Source organism: Vanellus vanellus (genome assembly GCF_965231255.1).
Source record: "Vanellus vanellus genome assembly, chromosome: 5".
Classification (NCBI taxonomy): domain Eukaryota; kingdom Metazoa; phylum Chordata; class Aves; order Charadriiformes; family Charadriidae; genus Vanellus; species Vanellus vanellus.
The window spans coordinates 37,390,877-37,401,708 of record NC_138910.1 but is presented as its reverse complement, the minus strand read 5'-3'; the positions used below and the strand labels follow the sequence as shown (position 1 = coordinate 37,401,708).

The following is a 10,832-nucleotide window of genomic DNA, read 5'->3' as shown; positions in this document are numbered from 1 at the left end:
CCAGTTCAAAAGTTCGGGGGGTGGGTTATACCAGTATTTTAGAAAGACACTCCAACTGATGTAATTTCCTCTCTAATTAAACAAGCCATGCCTTAATGATACCTTTAAGGTAAGATTTTCAACTTCTTGTTGCAGCTATTGTTGTACTAGAATTAATTGCTTATTTTAGGAAGGTCTCGGCATAATCTTTCTGCAACATGACGTGTTTTCTGAGGCTTTTTCTTGTGTAGCTTTGTGGGTTTTCGTATGCTTATTATATAATTTATTTTCTTTCAGGTTTCCCTTTACTCGGAATCTGTCCTTCACTAAGTATGTATGGGATGTTTTTAACTTGTATTTAGGGTTTGAAGTATCGCTGTATGTTCCTTTTACTTTTTATCATACTCACATGAGAAAAGCAAAGCTAAAAGTTTAGACTTTTGGCGGCAATAGTGTGAAACAGATTACATGGTAACAGTATTGGGTTTTATGAATTAATATTCTGAATTAATATGAATTAATTCCGCTTTATAGGTGTTCCAGCACGTGTTTTCCTGAGACACTGCTACAGTAAGCAGACGCTGGACTCCACTGTAGGCCCATGCAGGCAAGGCTACGAGGGGTTTGATGGCAGCCTACAACTGCCTGAGGTGCCACAATGACAGTGCTAAAATCTTATTAGGGGCAGATGATACAAGGGATGGAAACTGGGACTGAAGAGGTTCAAGCTGGACAGTGATGGGCAGTGCAGTGGTAAAACTGGAGGTGAGATCTCCATGAGGGAGATTTGACAGACCCGGCTCTTCACAGCCCTGCACCCACTGCTGGGCATCCCCCACCCCAGCGGGGCTCTGCGGTGACCCTGGGATTTTAAATTACTTCGATTAACATCATCTCAGTTTGGAAATTGCTGCGTGTTTTCCTCTGTGGATGGATCCCCCGTGGCACGTACTTCACTCTGCGCTAGCGTTGGCTGCGATTTGCCTCTCGGATGTCGCAAGAAAGGCTGTGCTGAGAAAGTCTCGCCAAAGAAGACTTTGTGAGACAAAGCGTGGATGTGTCCTTTTCTTCCTACTTCCAGCACTTGACCCCTTCACGGCTTCGGGCCCGGCAGAAACTAAGTTTTACGACCCAGGTGCCTCAACCGAGGGGAGACCACGGGGAAAGCACCTCCCCTCCCCCCTCCCCATCCCCACAGCTGAAACTGAACCGCCCTGGAGCTCCAGCAGCGGGGAGGGCCGCTCCCCGCCCGGCCGGTGCTGCTGTGGGCCGGGCCGGGCCTGCCCTGCCCGTGCCGGCGGAAGGGAGAGGCGGGCGCGGCGGCGGCGGCGGCGGGCCCCGGCCCGGTGCGGTGGGGAGCAGGGCAGGGCCGGGCCCGCCTCCGGCACCACATGATGCCGCTTCTCCTTCCTGCCGCCCCTGTCCCGAGGAGAAAAGGGAACTGGGCGCAGGGCGGGAGGAAGTGATTCCGCGCTCCCCGCCCCGCCGCCGCCCGCGGGAAACGCGCGGCCCTTCCGCGCACCCCTTCTCCCTCTTCTCCCCCTCTCCTCGCCGCCGCCAGGCCGGGCCGGGCGCCTGTCAGGGCAGAGCTGCGCGGCGGTGCGCGCCCCGCGGAGGCAGCGCGGGTGCCGGCCATGGCGCGGCTGTGGCTGCTGGTGCTGCTGGGCGGCGCGCTGGCCCCGGGCAGCGCCTTCAACCTGGACGTGGAGCACCCGGCCGTCTACTCCGGCCCCGCCGGCAGCTACTTCGGCTTCGCCGTGGATTTCTTCGCTCCCGACCCATCCTCGTAAGTGCCCTGCCCCGGCCCGCTCGGTGTCTGCCGGCGCCGCCGCTCCCCGGAGCGGGGGTCCGTCCTGGCGGCCCCTTCGCTCCGCTTGTGGGGGCGCTGGCGGCGGGGCTGTGGCCCAGGGCGGCGGCGTCCCGGTGAGGTGCGGTGGAGGAGGAGGAGGAGGGCGGTGGAGGGGCCGGGAGAAGCCCCCACCACCCCCCGGGGATGCCAGCAGCCGAGCCGCTATGGCTAGTTCATAGCGCGGGCTGCGGGGAGAGCGGACGCCGGGGCGGCCCTCGGAAGAGAAGCGATTAATTGATGGGAAACATTCGCTGCGGGTGATGAACGCTGTGATGGAGCCGGGCCGGCGGGGCTTGCCCCTCCGAAGGGCGGCGGGGCTCTGCTTTGCGGGGGGACCGCCGGGCTCCCCGGCGCCCGCAGGCGGGGGGGAGGCGCGGCGGCGGAGCCGGCCCGGGCGCACGGCCCGTGGGTACACGGCCGCCCGTGCCGCGGGGGGGGTGGGTGGGGAGTGGGGGGTGGCTCCGGCTGCCGGGTGGGTACCCTCCTGCCGGGACGCTGAAGTTGTGTTCCGCACGGCCGGTCGGCTCCCGAACGCGGGGTAAACTCTGCGCCGCCTCGTCAGTCTGCGGTCCGCGCGAGTAACGCGGGTAATAAAGTGTAGAAAGATGAAGGTACGGCGTTTCGCTTCGTTACGTCTCTCACCTGAGGTTTTGTCTCGTGGAATTTCGGGAGTTCTCCTTCTTCTCCCCCCACCCCCCTTTTTTTTTTTTTTTTTGACTGCTCTCTGCAGAAGTGGGGTGTGGGAGTTGCGCTCGCGCTCTGCGGGTCACAAAGCTGCTGAGGAGTCCGGAGAAGGAAAAGTTCCGTGTAAATACACTCCACATCTGCTTCCTGAATGCGTTCTCGTTTCTTGTTAAATGAAAATTAGGCAATGTCCAGTAGCTGGTGTGTTTCAGACTTCTGAACAGTCGTGTCGCTAAATTCAAAGTCGTGGTGTTGCCATGATTGAGTTAGGCTGTATTTCTCAAGTGCGGGCTAGATTAAGATCCAGCTTTTGCCACTTTTTTCCCCTCTCCTTTCCCATCTTAAGAAAAGGCTGTAAAGCTGGAAAAGCTGCTGGCTTCTGTCACACTGATGGGATTTTCTCTCCCTCTCGATCTTTAGCTCATAAAACTTTGTAAACAAGTTCTATAGCTATTGAGCAAGTCTTTTTGCAGTACATCAGCTAGCCTTGCTTGCATTTCTTTATTGCCTACAAATAGTAGTTTTCCTGTCTTAACTTGCATGTGTTGCAACATCTTTCTGTGCTATCTTAATCCCATAAGTCTTAGTACTAAAAGAAAAAAGGTTCTATTTGCTTCCCTCCCTTTATTTTTAGTCAGCATGTGCGGCTGCAGAGTTATCAGGAGACTGGTAAATGCATGTAGTAAACTTTCTTTCTTGCTTTCCGATAAGGAATTCTGTGACCCAGCTCTCGTTGAAATCACTATTTGGAACCTTTCCATTATTTTTATAATAACTATTGACCTCAAAGTGCGTGGCTGTAAAAGAAAACAGTGTTGGAGTGTTGGCTTGATTTTGTGGTTTTTCTTAAACCTTGAACGCTAGTGGTTTTCAGACAGCACAGAAGACTCCATATTTTTTAAGGGAATTTTCTGTGCAATTTTTAGATGTGACTAGAAGTTAGTCTATATTTGCTAAGTTAAAGTCTAGTACTGTGCTTTATCTTAAATTTAAGCTCATAATTGAAACAAAATAGCTACGCAACTTTTACAGGAACGGGCTCTAATGGTGTGAAATTTTGAGTTTATGCCTATGGAGACTGATCTTTTTGCCTCCTGAAATAGCCATGTCTGCTGTGTCCTCCAGACATAGGCCGGTGCCTTCCCCATCCTTCAGGAAGGATGAACAGACTCCCCCCGCAGACTGGAATGCCTGCACATTCCCTCAAGCTGTTGGAGGGGAAGGAAAGGTAGTGATGAACAGTGAGCTCAGCGATGTCTACAGTTAAATGTTAAGTAGAAAACTGAGCGAACTGTTTTGCAGCATGATTAGCAACAGGAGTTTAGTGAAATGAGCCTTGTTATGTGGTTTCTATTGAGCGTCACGCGTGTCGCTTGGTTCCTACACCTTTGTTGTTGGTTTGGTGAATTTTTGTCACCTGTTCTTTACATGAATACTGGAGAAGTAAATTCAGTCAAGCTAAAGCTATTTGGATTAACTAGCCTGACAACAAAGGAGTGTTAATAGTCCTTGAATGCTTAAGCTGCTGTTTCATAGTCTATTTTGACCTACTGGGTACCAAAATAAGGCATATTTGGAAGTCCAGTATGAAAGACCTATTCCAGGAGTAAAAGTGGTAGCCTTGTATCAGGGTGCTGTGTGGTGCCTGACCGAGGGCGTAACTACAGCACTAAGGGACCGAACATAACTTTATATGTTCCAAAACTGGAAAAGGTTTCTCACACGCCCTATGTTTTAAAAGAATTGCGTTTGATGGTCTGTCTTCCAGTATACAAGTACATGGAAATACCAGTTTCTCTTTATCAGCCCATGGCAAAGCGCTGGCAAATGATTATTCCTGTAATTACACCTACGTAAGGTGAACTGCTGAGGATGTCAATATACTGCCAGTCTTGCCGGTGTTGTGCTGGGGCGGGTGGTTGCATCATGTAGGAGATAGGAAGTATCAAAGCATAGCTGGTGTATTCCCACGGCAGTAACGCATTTCCCTCTATTCCAAAAGTATGTGGACTAGAGACTTCTTTGGATTTGGGTAATTTGTATACTATTATAAGACCTATGACAAAATCTGCTCATTTGGTCTATGGTGATAAAAATGTGTGGGGTGGGGTTTTTTTGGGTGGTGGTGATTTTTTTTTTTTTTGCTTTGGGAAAAGAGGTGGCTAAACATTCATGGAGTCCCATAATGATTCCTTTATTGGTAATCTTGCTAATAAACTTTATCACAAAGCTTATCTTTAAAAAGATTTAAAATCTATTATTAGAATGGGCATGACTTAATTTTTAAACAAATACTCCATTTGGGGGGCTTCTCAAATGCTAGTGATGCAAGAGTAAAGTGGGAGGCAAGGTACCACTTGTTTAATAGATTGTAATTGTAATAATTAATGTGTTTCTTTACTTGGCATTATGATGGCTATTTTTAAGCTTTTCTGTTTTGCCCAGAGAGAACATTTTAAGTTGATTAAAGCCCTTCAAATTCTTGTTCTTGGAATCTAGAGAATCTCTGAATGGCAACTGAGGGAAACATTGCCAGCTCGCCTGGATTTCCTATCGGGGTCCACACCAGGAAGTTTTTAAGGTTCTGCAAATTCAAGCAAGTTGAAAACTTGCCTATGTTGGTCTTCATATGAATTGAGCTTTGGTGAGGTGCTACGTGGTTATACGTGGTATTTACATATTAAGAAATAGAAACTTTGCTCTGGACTAAAGTGGAGTCTGGAAGATGACTGCGAAAACCAGAACAAGTTTGATAAGTCTGTATCTTCCTACCTGTAGACATTCTCCCCAGCCAGTCTTGCAGCTTGTTCAGCTTAACCCAGTTTCAAAACTAAGTAACCGTAATGCCTGCTACGGGATGGTAAGACTTGCAAGCTCTCCCAAACAGTCTAAATGGAAACCACAGAGAAGATTCTGACGAAAGGAAGTGTTTAGTTTTATGTCTTCTATACGTCTTTGTTTATACTTCAAATTGACTTCCTCAGGAAAGTGCTGATGAGTCAAGTGTGTCTCGGAGTTCCTGGAAGATGTTAATAACCATGTTGGAAGATGCTAAGAACCTTGTTTGTTCTGGCTTTTTATTAAATCTGTTTCTCACTTTGCAACTTCTGAATTTTACCACCTGCACAGGCACAATCTTGTAGCAGTTCCTGCTCAGAGTGCACTTAACGTGTTCGTATAATCAGAGATTTATAAAAGCACAACAGGTCGTAATAAGAAAATGATTACTGTGTAATTAATTTGGCTAAAGATTCATTAATGTAAAAACCCGTGGTTGACAGTCACTTGGGTACTTGCAGATTCTTTTTAAAAGAGCGTTTGCTAATACTAGGCCGACTCACCACTTAGCATCTTCTGAGCTCAGAAGCACGACTGTTTTGTTTATATATTGTTTCCATTTTTGACTGAGTTCATTGAATTACTTACATACAAAATTAACCAGAAATTATGCCAGCCGATGACTTTCTTAAATTACAGAAGTACACAATTTCCTGTTCTGCTGCATACATACATACATACATACATACATACATACATATTCTTGAAAGGAAAAAAAGAATATAAAAGATGTTTATCTCGTTTTAAATATCACTTTAAGTAGGACAGAATACTTTACTTTTATCTTCTTTTTCATAATTTTTTTTTTTTTGCCTGCTTTTGCTTGCAGAAAAGAGGGACCCAAGACCTAAACCTAATACGAATTTCTCTGAAACTCAAAGCAGTTCTAGTCAGATTGAGATTTGTATGGGCAAGGCTTTTGCTTCATTAACTCTTCAGATGTCATAAAGTAACAATGTCTGTGCCTTAGGTTTTGAAACCTTTGGTTTATTTCTTCTTTTTACTGCAGGATATTTCTTCTGGTGGGAGCTCCAAAAGCAAACACTACCCAGCACAACATTGTAGAAGGAGGCCAGGTGCTCAAATGTAACTGGAATTCCAACCGAAATTGCCAGCCAATTATATTTGACTCCACAGGTAACATGTAATTCGCGGTGGGGGAAGATGGGGTGTCTCTGCGCTAATTCCAGTGTGAGAGTGCAGAAGGGATTCAGATTCACGTGGGGCCTTTTGATGGTTGATGTGGATGCAGCTGGTTTTGGACTGGCAGCTAGTCAAGGCTTGGTGGTTGGGTTTTGTTGTTGTTTTGTTTTTTTTTTTTTCCTTTGTCCTCTCCTCTCTTTGAAAATTCTGTTGTCATTGGTATGTGCCGAGACCCTGAGTGAGCATACATTATTCTTCTTTTGTTTTAACCTATTTATACTTCTCCTCTGTACTTCCCAGCAATCCTAAAACATTTCACAACCCAATTCCCAATAAACCCCAAGGGGTTTATTGCTCGTTGAGAACATGGCATATGAGGAAAGATGCTTTTTTAATGTCGGCAAAGGTAGTGTGTGCAGAGATACTCAGAAGTTTAATCTGCAATTGGGCGTATAAACTTGAAACTGTGGGAAAAATACCTTCTTTTTTAATTTTTCCCCTTGGATGTAGCTTCGTAGTATTTGTGACCCTTGTGATAGCAGCACTGGGGGTGCCTCAGGTCAGAGGCATTACTTACCCATTTCTGAAGTATCCTAAAGCTGAGCAGCAGCAATGCTGACGTTAAACATCTCGCTCGGTCTTCATGCTCTGGTACACATAGTGATTTCCACAAGCTGTGGCAGGTCATATGAGAACACACCGCGTGTGCTTTTCTGCTTCAGTGTTGAATCCTGTTTTCCACAGCGTGTTTCAGGCCAGCGGAAAAACCTTTCCATGTCATGGGAGTGGATTAGCAAGACCCATATGGTAGGGCAGAGGAAGCACCTGTGCTTTTAAGGTCCAGTTGGTTACAGTTCATTCTTGCCTCTGCTGGTATTTTGACTTGGCACTCTAAAGGCTATTATGCAGCCGTTGTAGATCGTGTACGATACATTGGAGAAGCCTTTCTTCCAATTCCATTGTCAAGGTGTACCACAAAATGTTGTTGGTGTTCAGATTTCTGAAATCTGCATATATTTTTCTGAAAACTGTTATGTTACCGGTTCCCTTGAGGGAAAAAAAAATAAGGTACATAATGGTACACACAAAACCCAAGTCATTACCGGTCCCTTTACTCTATAGGAACCTTTCTGCCAGATTACTTAAGATCTCTAGTAAGCTGCAAAGTGTGACATTTCATCTGCATCAATGTAAGACAGCAAAAAAATTTATTTTTTTTTTTTACTTTGGGATTATTGTTTACTAGAATGCAAACGTGGTGTTTGTTTTAAAGAAAGACTCTAGATGTCCCTAATTAATAATCACCACAAATAAAATATTAGAAAACACTTGTGGTAGGGAAAGATGGGCCACATGGGTAGGTTCTAGATGCATCTTCCAGTGGGAATTGCAGTGTGTTTATCTGTCTATACTGTGAACGTTTGCAACAGGCTTTTCCATATGCCAGGCAGAGTAGATGCAGAGGCCACACTGCTTTGCTTTGTGTCTGTGCTTAAGGTATATGCTACTGGGCAAACAGTCTTTCGCTTACAATTTGCCTTTAAGTAATGGGCATGTTAATTGCTTGAAATTTAACAGTAAAAATAGCAGGTCGTAATGGCTTAAGAGGATTTCTTTCAGGCACATTTTAACTCATTCCAGCTTTGTGGCAATGAATTGGGAAATAATGCATTTGTCAATTATTCTCTGGGTGAAAAGGGGCATTGTGTTTCAGTATAATAAAATAATAAATGCGCTGAGACGAAATAAAGTGTCTTTTTCTTCATGCATAATACAATGGCTGATTCCCTGCGTTACGGTGGCAATGTCTTACTGCCGACACAGTGTAAACCCCCTCTCCTGCCTGCCCCTACCTCACAGGGGAAAAGGGTTTAGGGAAGACCTGTGATTCACTTTTAGGGAAATGGGAAGCAGAAGCTTTGCCGCTGATTTGTGGTGCTAACACCAAGGTGCTTTTTGTAGATGACTAAATAGGACCTCTGCAAGAATTCAGTTTTATCCATCACTACTTCAACACTTGTGTAATATGATTTGCAGTTCCAGGGGTATTGCTTAGCCCTGCAATACAAGGCAGATTTTTAGTTTTCTTTTCCCCTCCAAGACTATTTAGCTGTTTTGTCACAGGGAAAAAGTGGCACAGGTTCTGCATAATTAATTAGATGGGTTTCTTCGGAGTTCTTTTCTGATTGTTTACAGCTAGTGAGAAATCTGACCCATGAAAACACTGAAAATATTCGTACTTGTGGTTTTTCTCTGTTTACCTGTTGATGCCGAACTCCGTATGCGGAGTTGCAAAATTACAATTACTAGCAGGCATGTCCCTATTCCTTCTCCTGTCTCCCTGTGCCAGGTAGCATAGCTGGCAGATCCCGGACCAGGCCAAGCCTCTGTGTCTTGCAGGCAGTGTCTGAGCAAGAAGGGGGACGTATTTCTGTGCTGTGAACATCTCAAGGGAACAGAGGAAAGAGCCAGTCTGGTTCTGACTGCGCGAGGTTGCGTTGGTCCGCTTCTCTCCTGGTTGTATCACTAATAAATACGGGAAAAGGGTTTTTGCAGAGGTCCAGCAAGCAAGGCTTTTGCTCTCTCAATTTTTTTTTTTTTTCTTATTACAGATTACTTGCTTTTAGTGAAGTTTTCCTCCAGCTTTACGGATCCTTTTGCCCATCCGTACAAAGGCCACACTGAGCTCAGCTGCGCAGCAGTGACTGCGCAGAGTTGGGTTTTATTTTCTAACGCTTGCTTTTGGCTTTAAATACCGTGTTGGCACAGAAGCGTGGTCATTTACATGAGACAAATGCAACGGCCATTGCGTAGCCCAAGAGAGAAGGTACTAGCTGCTTTACCTTCATCTTTGGAGGAGGAGTTGTTCGAGCCCATGCCGTTACTTGCGCTTACCCTTACCCCCGCTCCCCTGTAGGAAAACGCTAAGTCATTAAGCTGATAGTTCCTGGTAGTACCAAATTTATCGCTTTGTTTCTTCCTTCCTGCGTGTGTGGACTCGGCTCTTTCAGGAGGGCAGCTGGGCAATGAGTCCATTCATATGGAACTCGCATAGCGCTCATTCTGAAAATACATGTGTTGATGTGTTTCTCTCCCTTTCATGCCCTCCCCACCAGCCTGTAACATAAAAAAAAAAAAACAAACCAACCCTCAATAAAGCATATGTTACAATTTTTAAACTGCTGTCCAAAAAAAAAAAAAAAGTCCTTTCACTGTCCCTACACAGTGTATTTTCTCATTTAAATCAATGATATACTTGCAAAGGGGAAGGGGGATCTCCCCTCGTCTTAGGTCTCCCAGGGCAGTGGTTACACACGTGTAAAAAATACACTAGAGAATATTCTGTATCTATGTCTGTGTGCGTGTGTTTCTGTGCATATTGCACTAATTGCTTTTGACGTTCTGGTATACATGGTGGCTTTGGAAGACAAAATGTTTATATCGCACATTAACACTTCCCAAATGTAAAGATGCTTCGCTGTGGGGCTTCTGAGCAGTTTAGCATTGACATCAGTTGGCTTTGATTTAATGTAGTTATGACTATGTGAAAATTGTGTAACAAACGTGTGTGGTAGAAAATGCCCTCAAATTTGGGGGTGCATATAGCTGCGCTGCGTGTGCTTGTGCGTACGTGGCCAGAAAGTTTGAGTCAGTTTTTTTCTGAGAGGCTTTCAAGTATCATTGGGCTTGCAGTTCAGGCTGTTATTTGCTCTTAGAAGCACATAAAGGTTAAAGTTAAAAAGGAACCGAGCACCACAGCAAACTTGCACGTGCACGCTTTTGCACATACTGTCGCAAAACTTAAATATGAAACGGTGCTTGTAGGCGTTACTCTGATGGGGTATCCTGCAGATCTAGATAGAAATAGGTCTGATTACAAAGTGCTGTGTCAGCGCTGAACTTCTTTGGCCTTATTCCTGTTTACCTTGTTAATTCAGAAGCTAAATGTGCCAGTGTCACAAAACTAAAGTTTCTGAATCGTAGAGTACCAGGTTGGAGGGGACCTGAAGGATCATCAGGTCCAACCGTTAGTATTTGTACTCAGTATTGTATTCGGTATTTGTATTCTTTTATATCTTGACTTCTTACTACAATTGCTACAGCATTACCACAATTCCAATTGAATTGTTATGTAAAATACTTGGGATTTTTTCCCCTCGGTCTCCCCTTAACTTTCAGAGTTTCTGAATGTGTAGGAGACTGTGTTTCTTCAGGACAAGCACTGGGGGGGGAAATTACATTCTCGAGATAGTATATTCTTCAAAATGGTCATAAGCATAAACAATATCAGTAAATCCTTTCCTTTACAAAGTGTTTTACGTTTCACCTTCAAATTACC

At 45.3% G+C, this 10,832-nt stretch overlaps 1 protein-coding gene across 1 annotated transcript in view; it reads left to right on the top strand.

Moving 5' to 3' along the window:
- Positions 1-1,468: 1,468 nt before the first annotated feature.
- Positions 1,469-10,832, top strand: part of ITGAV (integrin subunit alpha V) — a 44,825-nt gene continuing 35,461 nt past the window's right edge. The window contains exons 1-2 of the mRNA XM_082484136.1: positions 1,469-1,765; positions 6,360-6,494. Of these exons, the coding sequence (XP_082340262.1) occupies positions 1,614-1,765; positions 6,360-6,494 (287 nt within the window). The 5' untranslated portion in view covers positions 1,469-1,613. The remainder of the gene's footprint in view (positions 1,766-6,359; positions 6,495-10,832) is intronic.